This window comes from Girardinichthys multiradiatus, chromosome 8 (assembly GCF_021462225.1).
Source record: "Girardinichthys multiradiatus isolate DD_20200921_A chromosome 8, DD_fGirMul_XY1, whole genome shotgun sequence".
In the NCBI taxonomy this organism is placed as follows: domain Eukaryota; kingdom Metazoa; phylum Chordata; class Actinopteri; order Cyprinodontiformes; family Goodeidae; genus Girardinichthys; species Girardinichthys multiradiatus.
Genome location: NC_061801.1, coordinates 40,451,916 through 40,472,877, shown reverse-complemented (window position 1 = coordinate 40,472,877; position 20,962 = coordinate 40,451,916). Strand labels below are relative to the sequence as shown.

Here is a 20,962-nt window from a genome sequence, read left to right as displayed (position 1 = left end):
TGCCCGTAGCTGCAGCCGTAAGGTATGCGGTGCCTGTCGCGGCGGCAATCCCCGAACCCGGTGGTAGACACCGGCAGTAAGGGACGCTGTCAAACTGAAGAAGGAGTCCTATTGGCTGTGGCTGGCTTGTGGGACTCCTGAGGCGGCTGACGGGTACCGTGGGGCCGGAGGGTGTGTTCCAACTACAGGGGGATCACACTCCTCAGCCTCCCTGGTAAGGCCTACGCCAGGGTATTGGAGAGGAGAGTCCGGCCGATAGTCGAACCCCGGCTTCGGGAGGAGCAGTGTGGTTTTCGTCCTGGCCGTGGAACACTGGACCAGTTCTATACCCTCTACAGGGTACTCGAGGGTTCTTGGTAGTTTGCCCAACCGGTCCACATTTGTTTTGTGGACCTGGAGAAAGCATTCGACTGTGTCCCTCGTGATGCCCTGTGGGGGGTGCTCCAGGAGTATGGAATCGGGGGCCCTTTACTAGGGGCCATCCGATCTCTGTACCAGCGGAGCAGGAGTTTAGTTCGCATTGCCGGCACTAAGTTGGACCTGTTCCCGGTGCATGTTGGACTCCGGCAGGGCTGCCCTTTGTCACCGGTCCTGTTCATAACTTTTATGGACAGGATTTCTAGGCGCAGCCAAGGGCCGGAGGGGGTCTGGTTTGGGAACCAGAGGATTTCGTCTCTTCTTTTTGCAGATGACGTGGTCCTGCTGGCCCCCCCTAGCCAAGACCTACAGCATGCACTGGGGCAGTTCGCAACCGAGTGTGTAGCGGCTGGGATGAAGATCAGCTCCTCCAAGTCCGAGGCCATGGTACTCGACCGGAAAAGGGTGGCTTGTCCTCTTCAGGTTGGAGGGGAGTTCCTGCCTCAAGTGGAGGAGTTTAAGTATCTCAGGGTCTTGTTCATGAGTGAGGGAAGAATGGCGCGGGAGATCGACAGACGGATCGGTGCGGCTGCCACAGTAATGGGGGCGCTGTGCCGGTCCGTTGTGGTGAAGAGAGAGCTGAGCCGAAAAGCGAAGCTCTCAATTTACCGATTTACTACGTTCCTACCCTCACCTATGGCCATGAACTTTGGGTCATGACCGAAAGAACGAGATCCCGGATACAAGCGGCAGAAATGAGCTTCCTCCGTAGGGTGGCCGGGCACTCCCTTAGAGATAGGGGGAGGAGCTCGGCCATCCGGGAGGGGCTCGGAGTAGAGCCGCTACTCCTCCACATCGAGAGAAGCCAGTTGAGGTGGCTCGGGCATCTATACCGGATGCCTCCTGGACGCCTTCCTCGGGAAGTGTTCCAGGCACGTCCCACCGGGAGGAGGCCCAGGGGACGGCCCAGGACACGCTGGAGGGACTATGTCTCTCGGCTGGCCTGGGAACACCTTGGGCTCTCCCCGGAGACGCTGGAGGAGGTGTCTGCGGAGAGGGACGTCTGGGCGTCTCTGCTGAGTCTGCTGCCCCCGCGACCCGGTCTCGATTAAAGCAGAAGACGACGAGTACGAGTACGGGTTATGTAAACATGTTTCATGTGTCTTGCAATCACCTTCGGCAGACTATGGAACTTGAATTGGGCCAACGATATTGTGATAACGTAATAAGATTAAAGCTCCATTTGCATTTAATCCAGAGACAATAAAAGAAACATTGTTTCACCTGATCGACCTCAGGATATCAGCATTGTCTGCCTACAGAAAGTGGGCCAAAGTAACGTCTACGTTTTGTTGTCTTTCAGGTCTACGAGCAGGACGACCTGTCGGAGCAGATGGCCAGTCTAGAAGGACTGATGCAGCAGCTCAACGCCATCACCGGCTCCGCCTTCTAACCACCGTTCCCAGCCTGGCATGGCCGATCCCCAGCAATGGACCAATCTGGAACCTTTCTTCAAGCCTTGATATCCCCTGCTGTCAGTTTTCCTGGTCGGTTTCCTGCTGTCAGTGACTGGTCACTAATGGGCTGAAGATGCCCCAGATCTCCATCTGTTTGGTTTCTGCTGCTCTGGGCTTATATCTACTAAGAACGGGATTTTAAAAAGGGAATTAAACAGACATTACAGACTCTACAGCATCAACTCCATAAACAGGACTTGCTTTGGGGGGATTTGTTTAGGTGTTCAACCTGAAACCCCTCTAGATTCTTCAACCTCAAACATGAAACAAAAAAAATCCAATGCCTAGCGCCTCTACTTAACAGAACAGGAGGAAAGGAATATCACAAAAAAGAAGACAAAGTATAAGATCCTCCTCTTTCTCCCATTTGCGGTATTTATTAGCATCGTCCTCCACTGAGTTTTCCTGAGCTCAGTTACTGTGGCTGTACCTCGCCTACTTTCCACATTTACTGTTGGAAATATTCCTTCATCACTTGGTTCTCCACTTTGTGCGTTTGCAGGATGTGGATTTGGTTTGGAAATCTACAATAAGGAAAACAAAACATATTCAGCCACCAAAGTTTCACTGAAACCTTTTTTTTCCCGTGGACCTAAGGTTACCCATCATGCCACATTGTTTGTGTGTTCTCATTCATTTCCTTTTTGTCAACAAAAACCAGGAAACTTTCTGCTGAACGAGCCATCACCCCTGTAAAGTGTGTAGCCCTTCAATCTCCTGGATGTTGTTATTAGGAAACAAGGAGGTTGTGAAAATTCCAACACTTGAAGTGGATCCAGCTCATGTTTCTTCCAGGATTGTAGAGGAATCCCATAGATTCCAACAGTGCTTCTTTTGACCTTCCTCTTTGGCCAGAGAAACTTGAACCTTTACCAACATTAACGTTTGTTGCTGCCACATTCTGACCTTAGAAAGCTTATTCTGAATATCTTTGTTTTTGCTACTTGTTCCAATCTGTCTCATTGTAAACACAAACCAGAGATCAAGGAAAGAGATTATTTTGAAGAAACCAAAACTTTACAAAAAAATAATTTTTACATTAGAGTTTTACATTAGAGTAAATGAAACACCGTCTCTGGATGTTAGCTCAGCCAACGAAATTTCTGTTATATGGATGTGACTGACTGTCACATCCTGGAGGGAATCCAGGATGTTGCTTGTTTTCTGGACAAAGTGAAGGTTCATTGGTCCAACACATTTACTGATTACATTCTCAGCTGTGTTCGAATTGTCCACTCACTAATGTGGCCTATATAGTGAATCAGCTAGGGGGTGTTAAAAACTTAGACAATTAAAAATGGTGATTAATTTTTGTGATATAGTAAAAGTGTACACAAGCTGTACAGTACCTATGGTAAAATGTGCTATAACTGCACTACAACTTCAGCCATTGAAACATGGAAGGACTAATGTAAGCAACCTAATGAACGCAGTTAATGTTTGAGAAACCATTTCACTAACAATCCATCTGATCAGCTGATAAGTCTAGAAAAAGCTTAGACATTTGCAACAGCTCTCTCTCGGTGTTATTTTTGAAACATTTGTTAGCAGGCTAGTTGGCATTCATGGTTCACTATAAACATTAGCATTAGCTCGTGGTCAGGCTAATACTAACGCTAGTGTTAGACTGCTAAATGTTAGTATTGGCATGCCAAAATATTGTACACATTCAATTCGCTATTGACTTTAGTGTTAGCCATCAATAGTCATGCATGCTAACAGTTAGCATCAACAGTCAGAGCGTAAAAGATTAGCAATGGCAAGCTAATGGGTTGCATCTACAGTCAGCAGCTCACTAAGGAAAATAGTGTTAGCTCACGAATGGTCATGCTAAGCTTAAGCATCAACTTTAGCTACTAACATTTAGGATCAACAACCAATAGCTCACTGCAAATATTAGTCTTAGCCCTTTTAATGGCCATGCTAACCATTAGCAAATGGATTAGCACGCTAACAGTATCTACATTCAATAATTCACTCTGCACACTAGCATTAGCCCACTGAGAGGCATTGTGACACATAAGAATAGTGAGCCAACAATCAGCAACTACGATAATTCACAAAGAACAATAATGCTAGCATCATGCTAACCGTTTAACTGCTAAACATTAGCAGTAAAATAGATGGTATCCTTGATTAGCACTTAATGTTTGTTTTAAATGCTAATGATTAGCATGCTAAAGCTAACATGTATGACATTAACAGCAATGTTCATAACAAAATACTGTGAATTGTTGTCCAAGCACATCATTCCCTTTATGTTTGAACTGTTGGGAATATTAAGAGAATTTTCTCAGAAACTTAATTTAAAATGTTTCTCAACAGACAGATTACTGTAATAATAATAATATTGTTCCAACATAAAAGGAAGCCACGTTTTAACAGCCTGCTGGTTTCTGATGGGCTTGTACTTCAACTCTAAAAACTGATGTTTGGAATGAAGTGCTTAATAATCTGATAAAGGGCTAAGCACACTTAAAAAACAGAAACCGGAATTACAACTTGGTCCTTTAATATATTAACTCAATATAATGAGTGAGTGAACACTTGGAACACAGCTAATCCACTTTACAAATAAAACCCTAAATTAAATATAAACTAGCAATGCTCATTAATTTCTGTATAATTTTACAGTTGTCCAGTATAAGTTTTCAATTAATGTTGACCAACAGAGGCCAGTACAGTTTTATGATCTGTGGTGAATAGTTTCTTCTTCTTTTTTAAACATCCAAATTCAGATGCACATTTAAACATGAACCAACACAACCTGCAGATTTCACCCACTATAAACAGGCTTGGATGAAAGCTGTGAATTATTTTAATCTTCTCTGCAAGGTGTTGGAGGTTTCCTATGATGATGACATGCAGATCCCATTGTGCATCCCCGTTAGGTGGTACTGTGTCACTCCCTGAAACCGGGACAAAAGGACATTTATTTTGTTATTTTTGTTTTTGCTATTTTTTTCTCTGTTTTTATCAGTTTGAAGAACCAAAATGAACACACCTCTGTAAACCATGACTGAACAAAAACCCACCAGCTTCACGTTGTGTTTACTTCAGGGGGTTTCTGTTTTGTAGAAAAAGAAAAAAGCAACAAAAAGACAAGCATAATCCACAAAGTATATTTTTACATTTGGTGTCACGGTGGAGCTGAGTTTCCCCAAATCAGGGATTCTTAAACACATTGGTGCAGAGAGGCACTTTACCCACAATGAAAAGTTAATAATGTGCAGCCTGCAAGTTAAATCAAACACATTTGACTCTAATTACCTCATATAACAACTCTTTGGAGTCATTCTCCTTTTCATTACAAGCAGTAAATTAAAAAGTGGAACAAGAGGAAAGTTTACAGAGAGGGAGCTCAAACCTGCAAGATTTTGGTTTCAGGAGGAGAATTTGTGGTTTTTAGATCTGTAAAACATCTTGGTTTGCATCAACAACAGGACAGAAGATAGGATTCTGGAAGCTAGACTAGGATTAGATGAGTTGGAATTTGTTTAGGGGAAAAGTGTTGTGAAATGTGTCAGAAGGAGAGCTAGAAAGGTGTACACTGTGAAAAATAACCCCACCGGGCTGATGGCTTCTGGGTTAAGATCTCTTTCATCTTCTTACGCTGCTGCAGCAATCCACCTTTCAAGCCCTCATCCTTGCATCTATAAGAGGAAGACTCCGATTCAGAGTCTGACTTTATGATTGAACAGCTTGTAAGGATGTGTATTTGTTTTTTACTTTTGCAAATTGGCAGGAACTTAAACTGACATGTCATTCATCAAGTGTAGGAGAGGGATCAGTATGCCTCTTATTTGCCTCCATCACCCCAGTCACCATATTGTAATTTACAGACCTTTATCTTAATGTGATGAAAGGAAAAAGCCTGAGGGAGAGCGAGTAGAATTGATATTCAGGTCTGGTTTATGTGCGCGAGCTTGGGCACAGAGGAACGAGGCTGTGAATTCATTACTGAGCCGTTTTCAATATTATGATTCAAGCTCATGCCCGGCGGGCCGCTACAGCAGCGAGGAGAAGTCCCGGGGACAGAAGGGTAACGTCTCGCCAGAACGAACAGCGGGATAAAAGGTGAGGGCCACGAAGCGGCGGGATCAAACCCATCTGCGTCTTATAGGAGATACAGTACATCTAGTCAGGAGAGGAACTGTACTCTGCAGCGAGACCAAGCGACCCAGTGCTGCCAGGCAGGTCCAAATGGGAATTTAACAGTAAATATAAAATTAAATGGTCTGGCCAGGAAAGTGAAAAGTAGAAATAAGTTATTCAAGCTTTAAAGGTCAAATAATGGTGTTTTGAACATTTTAATCCAGATCTTTTATTCCGGTCCATCACTGGAATAAAAACAGGATAAAATCAGACTTTAAACCCAGCAAGTGTTCAGGCGGTTATATTGCTGGAAGATTGTATTTAATTTCCCAAGAGGACAAAAATCCTGGCCTAATGTCTGACCCAGCTGGCAAATTAATTGACATCCAGAGTTCGGCTGCTAAAACATGGCGTCCCCATTTACCCCCAGCAGTTTAGCCCCAGTTTAGACTCTCACTGACTGCTCAAGGAGTGAGTCTTAGTTGCTACCAGAGGAGTTATCTTTATAGCAGAGATGCATTCAGATGTGAAAGTCTTGGTCTGGACCAGAGGTACCCGAGTCCAGCACTGGAGATCTACAATCCTTCAGCACAGCTGAGTTGGTTATTTAGCTCTACGGAGGCCTGGTGAGGAACCTTTCATCTGATTCAGGTGTGCTGGAGACGAGATGCATCTAAAGGTTGCTGGAAAGTAGCTCTCCAGGACTGGACTTGAGCACCCCTGGTCGGGAGCGTGGTTTCTTCCTGGGAACAATCTGAACGACATGTGGAGCGTGCCGTAAAGACAAGGCAACTGATGCTTTGCACCAGTCATCTACTTTCCAAAGCTTCCCATTTCTACATGACAAAAAGAGGTCAATGAGCAGGTTTCCTCTGTAGGGTTGCTGGCCAGCCATGGAGATAAAGTGAGGAGCTCAGTCTCCTAGGAGGAAGGAGAGCTGCTGCTCCTCTATGTCGAAAGAAGTCAGCTGAGGTGATAAAGATGCCTCCTAGGCACCTCCCTGTGAAGGTTTTCCAGGCACGTCCCACTGGAACGAGCCCAGTACAGCTCCAGAACCTGCTGGATGGTCTATAAATCCATTTATGCACGGGAACACCTGGAGGAGAAGGAGAATATCAGTAAGGAGAGGCATGTCTGGGTTTTCCTTCTGGACCTGAAGTAAATAGGTTCAACTTTCACCTGGTAGTTGGTTCATCCCCAAAAGATAACCGTTGACAGTGTTGCCACCTACTGACCGGATGTGGTAACTGCAGCTTACTCTGTATTTCTGCGCTCTTGTCTGGTCAGACATCTGTTAAATGCAGGGTAAAAATAGCTGTAAAATGTGGAGAAATATTAGAAAACAGACCAGCTGAATAAATCTGTTTCCCTGCAGCTGTTAAAAACCCTCCGTAATTCTGATGATTTGCTGCGGAGTTTAATGTTATCCATAAAAAGCCAAGGTCTTTCCCATCCTGAGGTGTACTAAGCACCAAACATTTTATTTTTTCAGTTCAGAAGTGATTTCTGTTCCCTCCAGCATGAATGAAACAGATGCCTTTACTTTTACTCTTCAACACTTGTATTTTATTTCTTTTCTCCAGATTTAAGCGCTTTATTTGAAGTCTTTTTAAAATATTTAAATTGACTCTTTTATGGTAAGTTGTCTCCCTGCTGAGGGTTTCACACAGAATGCACTGTGTCCCTTTTTTAAAAACAGGAACTAAAATGGATTTTTAACAGCTGTCTGGAACCACAGCAAGCCCACTTGGTACTGGGACGGTTCTGCTCTTCAGAACATTCGGGTCAATCAGAATGTGCTCAACCTCCAGCTGGTTGAGTCAACGACTCAGTTTCAGAAAGAAACACGTTATGCTTTTCTTCATCAGTTTCCTAAAGGACCTAAAGGTCAAGAACCTAGTGGATTTCTTTTGTGTTCTTCAGAACCGGATGTTATTTTCCCCAGAACCACAGCATGCTAGCAGCATAAACATGGTACTGATGCTCTGCTGCGTCCAGTAAATTATGAATTTATGGCGAAACAATGAAGCATAATTTCGTTCCAACTATAATCAAAGAGCATTTCTCAAGTTTGCCAGTTAATGGATTCATTGTTACGTTAAAACTAGACGAGCAGCACAGTCTGAATCCTTCTGGTCCGAATTAAACCAGATTATTCTTCCAATTCCACCAGGATTAAAGGAGCATAATCCAAACCCTGACCTGACCAGAACCTAGAAACATTCAGATTCTTCGTTTTCTACGTATTTATTTATCTTGTTCTCACTCTGGGGGGGGGGGGGGGGGGGGGGGGGGGGCATTGCTGCAGCAGAACTACATTAAAGCAAGCTGCCTTTTTTACAGTGTACAGTTCCACTAGAATAGAATTGACTTTTATAATCAAATTTAATATATTATTACTTTATTTCGAGTGCTCTTGAAAGCTATTATTTATAACCATGTGATATTTCTGCATATGTAAATTTAGTTTAGTAAAAAGGACAAAAATGAAGAGGACTGAAGTGTTGTTTGGTTTGTTTTCTTGGTTTCCTTAAAAAGGATTCAGTTTTATCATTATTACTGCAGATTGTTTCAGTTTATCTTTAAAACATGAATCTGTTTACTGAATTATTTTAGAGCTTGTAGACATTTATCTATGCAGCAGGACGTGTTTATCCTTAAAACCTAATGCCTGAACCAACCACCTCTAAGGCACCAAGTTGTTTCAAATGGAAATGAGTTGGAGCATCATTATAACGTTAAATGTTGCTGCAGATACTCAGATTCTCTGTATTTATCCAAGCTAGTAAACTCCAGACAAACATTTGAGGGATTTAGGTTGAATTTGGTGAAATTTCATGATTTATGAGTCCAGGAGAAGGTGGAGAACCTTTTTGTTTAAATTATTTGTGTAATTGATTTGTATCTAAAATAAGCAACACATGAAGCTGAATGCAGCGCAGCCATCAACGTCTCTACAAGGTAAATGGTTGCAAGGAAAGTATGAAAGGAGGGAGAAAAAAGTCTGAATTTCATCTGATTTATTGTGTAAAAAGAAATAATTAAAAACAGCAGCTGAGGTGGAAACATTGGAGTTTCATCTACCATCGGTGGGAACCAGTCGGGATAAAAATTACATTCTGCAAAAGGCAGAAGAAGTTCAGTCTGGGTGGTGCTGGTTCTGAGTGGCCTGGTGTGTGAAATCGACTGTCAGCTCCTGTTTGAGGCCGGCGGCTTAGAAAGAGAAAAATAATAGAGTAGAAAGAGGAAGAAGGAAAAGATGATTTCATCTCATCTCATCAGGGTGAAAGGAGCCAAATTAAAACCGCCGTCGTTCCCAGAATCGCTTCCCATTGAAGAGGAAGTCACTGCAGTTTTTAAGGATGTTCGTTTAGTTTATCTGAATGAAGACACATCTGGTGATGATACAGTTTCTTTCCATTATGTTGTTGTTTACCATATGCTGGTTTTTGTAACACACTGTAGAACAGTCCAATGGTCCTTTTTTATAGAAATGTTATTTCAATGGTTCATTCTTTTTGTTTGATAAATAAAGTTTTGATACAAAAGCAAAGCGGCTGTGATGATGTGTTAATGCTGCAGACAGGAACATTTACTGCAGTAACCTTTCGTTAAATGTACTTCAGGAGTACATTTTCTGTTTCGTACATTTAATTTCTACTTGAGTAACATGAAGCAGAGAAGTTCACAAGTCATTTTTTTCCAAGTCCAAGTCTCTAAAAACAGAAATAAACATTTTCTCATCCAGGTCACCTTTGATTCGGCATCACTAAAGGTTAGGGACCCAAACCTGGACCAGTTGTCCTCAGACCTAAATTATTACTGGAACAGTTATTAAGTATCTTTAAATATTTTATTATTCATTAAGCGTTGTTTTTTATCATTAATAATGTACCAGCTAGCTTAGCAGTGAGAGAAGGTCAGAGGTCAGTTACTTTTATTTTGTTCCGAAATGATCCAAAGTCATTCAGTACATCGTTCAGTTGGAGAGACATTCATGTGGTCGTTATTATGAAGCTACAGATAACATGAACAGGTTATTATGAGCCGTTAACATCCCATAATAATCCACCAACATGGCTAATAATCAAGCATCATCCTTTCACAGTAAAACATGCAGCAGCTGCAGTCTGAAGCTCACATTACTGCTTCCTTTCACTCTTCATTACAGGAGATAAAAACTGGTATTAAGACTCGAGTCTCAGACCACAAGTCCAAGTCTAAGTCGAGTCTGAAGTCTTATTTTTACAACCTAAGAGCGAGTCGAGTTGGAGTCCCTGTTCTGAAGTATTGCTACTCCACATTTTCTGGCTCCTTCATCTTGAGTCATTTCACTGAATGAAGAACAAAGATGTTTTTACCAAAACTGCAGCAGACACAGAAGTCCAGAGTTTATGTCAAAGTGAGACCTCATGTTTGTAGACAAGCTTCATTATTCTAAGGTTATGTTCTACCTGCTGAGGCTGCTGGGCCTTTTGGAGGTCAGGGGAACATACAGTAAACAGTAGAGACTGTCTCTGAAAGTATTTTTCTCTGTTATATACTTTATCTCCTGTAAGTATTGGTTTCTGAGGATTTACGTTGTGGAAAAATGGGATTTCTGCCTGGATTTGTTATTTTATCCATCTGTCCTCACTCGTTTATTCAGGTCAAGGGTCGTGGGGGGGCTGGGGCCAATCTTCAGCTGTCAGTGGGCGAAAGGCAGGTACACCCTGGACAGGTCGTCAGTATATCACAGGGTATTTTATGATGTTATATTTATTTATTTATTTAATTTTTTTAAAACACCAGAATTTATAAATAACTTTAAAATGTTCCCAAATAAATCAGATGTTCTGCCCAGTTTCTCAGTACTTGAGTCGCCTTTTAAAAATAAGTTTTTACTCTTACCTGAGTAATGTCTGCTACTACTTTTTCCTTCTACTCAAATGAAAACATGTTGAAGAGGTGCGACTCTACCGTCTTCTGGCTGCAGATCAGTTTGATAAATGTGATGGACGTTCAGATGAAGCTCCTCACTGTCTAAAGACATTTTTTCCTGTCAGTCAGTCATTTTCTACCGCTTATTCCATAGTGGGTCGCGGGAAAGCTGGTGCCTATCTCCAGCAATCTATGAGCGAGAAGCGGGGTTCACCCTGGACAGGTTGCCAGTCCGTCGCATTTTTTCCTGTTTTAGGTCTTATTTCTATTAAACGGTTGAATAATGACACAGATTATTATTAACTTTTTATGTATATTTATTACATTACATTACAAAGAAAGTCCTTAAAAATGAAATTTGTGTACTAGCCTAGAGGCGGACTTCCATAGTATTTATTGTGAAAATAACGATAAAAGTGATGATTTAAACCATATTCTCAGTGTTTTTTAACCAACTGTTCGTCACAGCAGTCAAAGCCCCACAAACACAATTCCTACTAAATAAAGGACCATTAAATAAAGGATGTGATGTTTTTATCACTAAACTTCATCACTGCATTTATCAATATTTACTGATGCTCTTAAGAAACAAACAGTGGAGAAAATTGTTATAGATAAAAATTCAGACAACACATTCAGTTTTGGGATGTTTTCAGTTGGGTCGGTCCAGATCTGCCTCAGAAAAGACAAACATGTTTGTTTGACCGCGACTGGTGTCGGATCGGGTCGGTTACCCTCACACACTTACAGGACTCTTCACCTTTTCTCACTGACAGATCACATGTTTGTTGCGACTCATCCTGACGCAGAGCTTCCCGACCTGGACTCGGGGCCGTGACCACACATGCAGACCACTGATATACATTTAGGAGTAATTTGGCAGAGCTCTGCTCACCGGTTCACAATAAAGCTTCCAATGAGGTCCTTGCTATGTGAAACATAGTGGGGTTCTGAATCAACATCACAGAAGATCAAATAAATCCTGCACAGGACTGGGTTTTCAAAAACCATGTCAACAAAATCAGGTTCAGTTAAACATGAAGGGGTTCAGTCATTTTTTTCCACTGAAAATGATTTTGGATAGGTGGACATTTGAGGTTTTCTGAGTGGGGATGTGGTCCAAGATCCTAAATCCTTCCGAAGAGCCATACTTGTTCATTCTTTTTGTAACCGTCCCATGATGACCTTTAACCTGCTAACTGAGACCTGTAAAGTCTGAGATGGAGTCTGGGAGGGTTTTGGGTTATTTCTGAGATTCTGACCTTGGATGAGCTTCAGGTAGTTAGAGATGACCTTATTACCCTTCCCAGGTCGACAAGCAGCAACAGTTGCTTCTGGTCATTGCTTATGTCTCTCCATCTAGACTAAGGGTGGTGCACCTTTTAAATGTGTCCTTGGCTAAACTGAGCCGCTGTTTTTTTAACAGAAAAACAGTTTGTAGAATTTTAGTAAATAGTCTAAATTAACAATCTGAATAGACCAAAATTAAACTGTAGAAATCAATCAATTTTAGACAAAGAAAATTTTACATTTACAGCCGATCCTGACAGTTGCAGGACTGCTAAAGCAAGATGATTTGTAAGGCTGGAATGCTAGCTTTAGCATGCTAACATTAGCATTTTGTTACATGTTTGCTTCACAAGTCAAAACTTTGAAATAAGAATGATATCGCTCTTATTTCCACTTGGACATTAAAAATCCAGTGAAATTTTCTGTCATTGAATGAGCTAACTGCTATTAGCAATGCAATTTAAAGTTTACTGTACGTGATTGGAAAGCAGCTCATGTTCTATAAAGTGTCTAATATGCAGAACTGTGTGCTGCAGATTTGTTTTGGGGGTTAGGAGAACGTTTTAGAGCCAAACCCCAGAGTTTACAAGGTAAAACTGAAGAAATAATCACTTAACAGCAACGTTTGCTTACGCCTGAGCATTTTTAGAGATAAATCCAGGTAATATCGAGAGAAATGTCCGTGGGCGCTGCTTCAAATAAAAAAGTCACTGCTATAAAGAACCTGCAAATTTTAAACATGAGTGCTCCACAGTCACTTCCAGCTCAGCGGCACAAAAGATGTAAATCACCAGCACTTTAAAGTGGCACCCGAGATTAGTGTCATTCAGTTCAATTCAGTGCCGGACCAAATGTGAAATATGGAAACAATCGTCCCCTCGGAGCCTGAGTCGAAGAAAGGAATTGATGCCTGAAAATCCTGTTTTTTTTTTTTTTTTAACTCCGATGACTCAGTGAAGTTGACCTTTTGGATGGAAAATGTCAGTTTCAATCTGATTATCTGGCTAAATGATGTGAATGAATGCTGAACACATTAGTTATCTCTCCTAACACAGAGCAGCGGAGAACAGCTCATTGTTCTGTTGATTTGATAAAAGAGAGGAGAAGGGTGCCGTCAGGGAGTCTCTTTACAGTTTTATGGATAAAATCAAAACTGAATTAAATATGAATCAGCTGAACAGGGGACTGAGGTGGGTTTCTGAGCTTTACAGCAGTGCTGCTCTGGGTGCACAGGCTTTATCTGTGCACAAGCTGCACACGCATGCAGCTGGAGTGTTTGCATCCTCACAATGGAAAGGAAAGCAGCATTAAAGTGGCTGTGGAGGAAATTAGATTAGCTTCAGCTGCAGCTTTTTAAACTCAGTGTCAGAGAAGACAGCTGGTTTTAGATTTCAGCACAACATACACAAACAAACACGACTGATCAGCTGGACTAATGATCATTTGTTGATCAGTGAGGACATTGGTTGTTTCATTTGTCCACCTTCTGAATCTTTCTCCAGTAGTTAATGCTTAATGTTGGCTGTGCAGCTAATCACTTATAATATATCTGTAACAGTCTACAAAATGTTGAATCATTCTATTGAAAAATAGTCTTCAGTTTTACATCCTGCTGTGTATTGATGTTTATGCAACATAAATCAGGAATACCTGGATTAACCATGTTTAAACTGTGAAGCACTGCTGTAGAGAGTTGATATCTGTGTTAATTTAGATACAAGTGGACAGATTTAAACCTGGCATTTAATGCGGCCTCAATGATTGGACCGTTTTTTACCAGCAACACCATCAGCAGACCCACTGATGTTTCTGTAAAATCAGTTTTATGGCGCCTCGTTAAAGAAGTTTAACCCTAATAAACATTTCCACATTTGTTTCACTTTACGTGTCACAGAAGAGAAAAATAAACCAAAACATGCAAGAAAAACCAGGAAGTGGGAAATTATAAAAATCAGACCAAAGATTAACTGTGTGTGTGTGTTTGTGTGTATTCTTTTAACTGAGTCTCACGCTGAGATATGAACCGATGCATGTCGCCCCAGTCCAGCCCTTTCCCATAATGCTCTGCAGGGGTCCGTTTACCAGCAGGATTCAGTCCGAGCAGCGGGGAGCAGACAGAAAATGTTCTGAGCTGACAGTCGATACGGTTGATGCTGGCTGTCAGGTCTGAGTTTAACTCTTCAGTTCAGCGACACTGTTTCACATGTTAGAAAACCGGGTAGTTTATATCAGCAGCACATAGAAGGAGGTTCCTTCTTTAGGTTTTATGATACAGCTAAAATTACATCAGAATAATGTGGCAACACTGAAATTCATCCAACAGATTTAGTCCTGTACACTCTCCACAAGAACAGAGAAATTTGTTCATTTTCCTCAAGGCTGCCAGATCAGGAAGAAAGGACAGTTTAGGTTTTTTCTCTAAAGAACAACTGTTGAGTTATTTACTTTCTACCAAGATTATTTATTTTTGTGAGATTTTACAATTACCCTACTTTGTTTAGTTGGTACCTAGATGTTTGGGTCCAACCAAATTAATAAATAAAGCATTGCACTGGTAACGTGTCCAGAGTCCACCTACCTCTGGTCCAATTGCTGTTGGACATAGGAACCCCCCACCCATTGCTATGGCTCTGGAAGTGAAATGGATGGATGGATGGATGGATGGATGGATGGAAGGAATTGGGTTACATTGATGATAATGGTCTCTATTTAATGATGATAATGACGATAATGGTCTCGATTTAGACAAACCTGTTCATTCTAAATAAACATTTCTTGTGACTTCTTTGCTGATTTTAAATAACGTTTGTTAAACGTGTTTAACTGTCACTAAAACAGTAACAATCATAAGACAGACTCTTTGTGTAGTTTGAGTATTTTGTCTGTTTAAAGCTTCAGAACGTCTTGCAGTCTGAACATAACATATTTAAGCATTTTATTTCCACCTGCTTTTCTCTGTTATCTCAGGGTTCTTAACCCTAAATGTTCAGAGTAATCATCTTTTTCCTTAATCAAAGTGGTTTATGAAAACATGCTGTAAAACAATAAAAACTATTTACCTAAAGCAGCAGAACATGCATGTCACATAAAGGCCTGGATCTCAAGCACAGAGTATTTTGTGCTTCTGAGAGGACAGCCAATTAAATGTTGATGCCCTGCAGCTGTGCCTCCTGCTGATGGCTCTATTTAAAACCTCAGATGGTAACTCCTTGAGGCAGGAATCATGGGAGCTGTTTCTGTCCTGATTGTGTGTGCAGCAGCTCTGTGGCTGAATGGTTTGTACCTTATTTTTCAAGTTTGTAGGACACCAGATAAAATGTTAATGTATGTCAAGATGGTATTAATGAGGCAACCTGTGTGGCTGGGAGTGTTACTGCTGTTTATGACTTATGAGGGTTATGTGGCCTCATTCCTTAAACTGTTCTGTTCACAGGATTCTGCTTACCAATTAATCAAAATGGAGGACCTAAGCAGCAGCACAACTGTGAGTAGACTTTTTGATTTTTAACTGTTTCCAGCACTTTATTCTACTGCTAATTTGATTTGTGTTTTGCAGTGATGTCTGAAAATGACCCTACTTTAAGAAGGGTAATAGTCTTTCTCCAGTCACTGGATTCCAGGTTGAAACAAAAAGTTAAAGAAGGTAAACCATGTTGCAGTTTAGAACAGATGTCCTGGGTTTGCAGATTCTACAATCATTTTTGGACATGAAAAAGGTAGCCTCAAGATGCAGCTCAATTCATGTGTCTAAAGTACAACTGGAGACAAATGAAGTGGAAATGATGTGACGCAATTGGTAAGTGATGCCTCCCATGATGTGTCACCTTAAATGTGGACTGGGAAATAGCTTTTAGTTGGCGATATTCAAATAACTTGTATCAATGCCATAGGATTCTTCTAAAACATTAACAGGGATGAAATTGTTTCCATCAAATGTGTCCTCTAAATGATTTTATTCCTTTGCATAGTCTGTTAAATTTCTATCCAGACTGATATGGTAATATAGGAATGTAAGAGTTCCTTTTTGTAAAGTTTTCAAATGTGTGCATATATGTTTAGATGCCCATAAAATGTTATGACAGAATCTCAGCTTTTGATCCAAGTCTGAGGGGTTTAACTGGGATCATAGAGAAGATGTAGTTTATTTTATCGAGGCTCATTATGCAGAGATGGGGTGCAAGTATTGGTTGCCCGGAAAGCTGCTGGTCCGGATTCTGTCTCACCAGCCAGCCTGAAGCACTGCGCTGATCAGCTGTCTCCAGTCTTCAGACATTTTTAACACCTCACTGGAGACATGTCATGTGCCAGCCTGCTTCAAGTCCTCCACCATCGTCCCTGTTCCCAAGAAGCCAAGGACCACAGGGCTTAATGACTTCAGACCCGTCGCCCTGACCTCTGTGGTGATGAAGTCCTTTGAGCTCCTTGTGCTCTCACACCTAAAAGACATCACCGACCCCCTCCTGGACCCCCTGCAGTTTGCCTACAGAGCCAACAGGTCTGTAGATGATGCAGTCAACCTAGCCCTTCACTTCATCCTCCGGCACCTGGACTCCACAGGAACCTACCCCAGGATCCTGTTTGTGGATTTCAGCTCTGCCTTCAACACCATCGTCCCAGTTCTGCTACAGGAGAAGCTCTCCCAGCTGAGTGTGCCCGACTCCACCTGCAGGTGGATCACTGACTTCCTGTCTGACAGGAAGCAGCGCGTGAGGCTGGGGAAGCACGTCTCTGACTCCCTGACCATCAGCACCGGTTCCCCCCAAGGCTGTGTTCTCTCTCCTCTGCTCTTCTCCCTGTACACCAACAGGTGCACCTCCAGTCACCAGTCTGTCAAGCTTCTGAAGTTTGCGGACGACACCACCCTGATCGGACTCATCTCTGATGGTGACGAGTCTGCGTACAGATGGGAGGTGGACCATCTGTTGGACTGGTGCAGCCAGAACAACCTTGAGCTCAACGCTCTAAAGACAGTGGAGATGGTTGTGGACTTCAGGCAGAACCCAGCCCCACCTGCCCCCATCACCCTCTGTGACTCCACAATTGACACTGTGGAATCTTTCCGCTTCCTGGGAACCATCATCTCCCAGGATCTCAAGTGGGAGCCAAACATCAGCTCCCTCATCAAGAAAGCCCAGCAGAGGATGTTCTTCCTGCGGCAGCTGAAGAAATTCAACCTGCCAAAGACTATGATGGTGCACTTCTACACAGCCATCATTGAGTCCATCCTCACCTCCTCCATCACCATCTGGTATGCCGCTGCTACAGCCAAGGATAAGGGCAGGCTGCAGCGTGTCATTCGGTCTGCTGAGAAGGTGATTGGCTGCAGTCTACTGTCGCTCCAGGAACTGTACACCTCCAGGACCCTGAAGCGGGCAGGGAAGATTCTGGCTGATCCCTCCCACCCTGGTCACAGACTCTTTGAGACTCTCCCCTCTGGCAGGAGGCTGCGGTCCATCCGGACCAAAACGTCACGCCACAAGAACAGTTTTTTCCCATCTGCCACCAGCCTTGTTAACAAAGCCCAGAAACCACCCTGACATTCCCCCTTTCCCCCACACCCCCCCTGTTTTTGCTGACAGGACACCTGTAACCTGTAACTCTGAGTTACATTAATGCTCAGCTTGGACTCCTGCTTTACTTGCACTGCTTTACTTGCACAATGATCACCTGCACTGTTGTATTGCTCTTGCATCTTATACTGCTCTATATTTACTCTCACTCACTTAAAACTGTGCACATATATTTATATTATATTGTAGATATGTTTATACTGTTTAATTTGTACTGTATTGCACCGACTATGCCAAAACAAATTCCTTGTATGTCCAAAAACGTACTTGGCAATAAAGCTTTTCTGATTCTGATTAATAAAAACTGGTCATGAGGGCTCTAACAAAAAATGCATTAAATCTGCATTTTATATGCGTCTCAGTTTTATTCAGTTTACTGGTTAAATGGATTCATTACTACAGCAGGAGATTTTGGGTCAGAAATTTGCTTTAACTCTGAGGGAACAGTCTGCTCCTTTGGACCCAAAGGACTCTATTTAGAAATTTATTTCAAATCCAGCTTTAAAAGACTGCAAGAAAGTGAGTCCAAGGATGAAAAAGGTTAAAAAAAAAAAAAGCATTACTGAAGAAGTTAAACTTTCACATCAGTGCAACCTGACAAGTTTTGCCTTGCTTTGTTTTTTCTCATCCAAGGTCTGACTGAAATCCACATGGAGTCTTCACAACACAGAGAATATCTCACACTGTTTAGGATAAAATGATTTGCTCCGAGGACGGTTGTTCAGTTGGAGGTCACAGGTTCATAATGAGGCATGAAACCAGTTTGGGAATCATTTTCATGGAGTGACAGTTACTGTGACAGTGGGGTAATGGATTATGACTGGTCCTTCAGACATGCTCAGACTGACGTGTGACGGGGGACAACGTGGCTCGGGGTTTAATGAGACACAAAGAGTAAACCTGCTGCAGTGTGAAAAGAGAATGATGAAAAATACCAGAGCAGATCCATCTGAAATGCTGTCAATGTTCCCTACATTTCCTTTACGTATGCATCCAGGTCTGAGGTTTTGTTGAGCTGGAAGCTGTCTCTTCCAGAAGAGATGTCTCCTGGACCACCTTCTTTTAAAGTCTGAACTTTGAGCTTTGGTCAGACTCAGAACAAACACTCCAGGTGGGTCTGCTGTGAAACAAATCAAGATATGGAGAAGGACCTCATGCCTACTGTTAAATACAGTGGAGGATCTGTGATGCTGTGGGCCTGCTTCTCTTCCAAATGCCCTGGGAAACATGTTAGAATGCATGGCAGCTTGACTTCTTTTAAATCACCAGGTCATTTTTAATTAAAAGCTGTTGTCCTCTGACAGAGAACTGAAAGGACAAACATCCATAACATGTAGATAAATCAAAGTTCTTCTGAGTAGAGCAGGGGTCTCTAACTTCAGCTACTGTCCAGCAACTTTGAATGGATTTCTACTCACACCTGAATCAAATGGCGGATTTACCTCTCAGCATGCCTTCACGTTCTGGAGAAGCCCAGTAACGAAACATTTATTTGATTTGGGTGTTCTGGAACTGGGATCCGTTTGAGAATTTCTGGATTTGGACAAGGGCTCTCGAGGACTGGGGTTGGAGGCCCCTGGTATACAGTATTCATCTACAGGCATTAGTGGAATAAATACCCTCTATTGCTGAAAGTATTGAGTTATTTACCTTCACACACTAACTTTAATGGCATTTATCTCGTAAGACAAAGGCTTTACAGTGGTGTCAGCCCAACTTCTGCAGCTATAGCAGGTTTTCCCTTTTCCACAAAGTTTAGGTGTCTATCAGAATTTTGGACCATTCCTCCAGAAGCACATTTGTAAGGTCAAACACTGATGTTGGATGAGAAGGCTTGGCTTACACTCTCTGCTCTAATTAACACCAAAGTGTTCTCTCTGGTTGAAGTCAGTATCTGTACCGACAACTGAATTTCTTCCATGCCAAACTCTGTCTCCATGTCTTTATGGACCCTGATTTGTGCACTGGGGCTCAGTCATGTTGGAACATAAGGAGGCAATCCCCAAGCTGTTCCCACAGAGCTGGAAGCATGAAATGTCTTGGTATACTAAAGGATAAGGAGGATTCCTTGTCAGGAAAGTACAGTTCTCCAGGCAACAGCCGAACCCAGACATCCATTTGTAGGTAGAAAGAGAGGTGCTGGAGTGTCTACACCTGTCTCCATCGAAGTGATGGAAACACTGAGTTCAGTGATTTGGAGGGGTGTACTTATGGGAAGATAACGTATGGTGTGGTGGTTTGAGGTAAATTCACAACTGAACTAAAGGCTGGGTATTCTCAGTGGAAAGCTGCAGTCATCTGGTTAAAGACGAAGCTCGACTTGTCTTCCAGAACTTTTATTAAATGCAGTTCAGGCTAACCACATTCCACTTCCTTGAGGTTCTATGAAATAAAACAGAAATGGCTAGTCTCCCTTTCGTCCTGAATCGGAGTAAATTAGAGGTAACAGATGGTAACTTGATTGTTAAATCTATACTAAAGGCATGGGACATGATTAGGAAATGGGGGGGAAAAAAAAGAACTGAGGTCTCATCCCCAATTACTCAGATACCAAAAAATACAGATTTTCTCCCAGGCATGATAGATAATGGGTTTGCTCAGTGGGAAAGTGCTGGTATCAAAACTTCTAACGACTTATTTGAGGGGACAGAATGATGTCATTTGACCAATTAAGACTGAAAAACAATTTACTGCACACACATTTCCTTAGATTCCTACAAGTCAAACCCTTTATAAAATATCCAATTTGGTATAAAATTACTCTGGAAATGTCACCAGCTGAACAACTGATGTACAAAAGACATAGCAATATGGCTATAGTAAGATGATACTATGAGGCCTTCCATAAGGCTAACAATACAATTATGCAAACATGGGCTGAGGACCTTGGGGTGGTAATAGAAGCTATGTAGGCAGACATGTGCTAACAACATATCCATCTGTAACAGAGCAAAGGAATTACGATTTAAATTATTGCATTGCCTTTAGATATCGCCCGAACTCAGACATAAGATGGACCCAAGGATATCAGCTACGTGCTGTCATATTGGTTCTTACGGATCTGACCCACATGCAGAAAAGCAATTCAGGAGACAGTTTTGCGGTGACGTGTTTATTTACAGTGAAGTGACGTGAGCAGGGAAAACAGGAAGCGGGAAACCAACTGCAAAACAAACAGGATGATGAGCAGGGTAAACTCAGGGTCTTGAACTA

At 42.2% G+C, this 20,962-nt stretch overlaps 1 protein-coding gene and 1 long non-coding RNA gene across 3 annotated transcripts in view; both read left to right on the top strand.

Moving 5' to 3' along the window:
* Positions 1-4,979, top strand: part of dcc (DCC netrin 1 receptor) — a 354,845-nt gene extending 349,866 nt beyond the window's left edge. Inside the window, exon 33 of the mRNA XM_047372294.1 lies at positions 1,721-4,979. Coding sequence (XP_047228250.1) covers positions 1,721-1,810 — 90 coding nt within the window. The 3' untranslated portion in view covers positions 1,811-4,979. The remainder of the gene's footprint in view (positions 1-1,720) is intronic.
* A 10,424-nt stretch (positions 4,980-15,403) lies between these two features.
* On the top strand, positions 15,404-19,383 carry LOC124872894. Of its 2 annotated transcripts, XR_007039383.1 has the most exons (4): positions 15,404-15,454; positions 15,613-15,663; positions 15,736-15,975; positions 18,383-19,383. It is a non-coding gene; the product is annotated as an uncharacterized LOC124872894 (long non-coding RNA). The 2 variants fall into 2 exon arrangements; XR_007039382.1 differs by lacking the exon at positions 15,736-15,975.
* Positions 19,384-20,962: the final 1,579 nt, after the last annotated feature.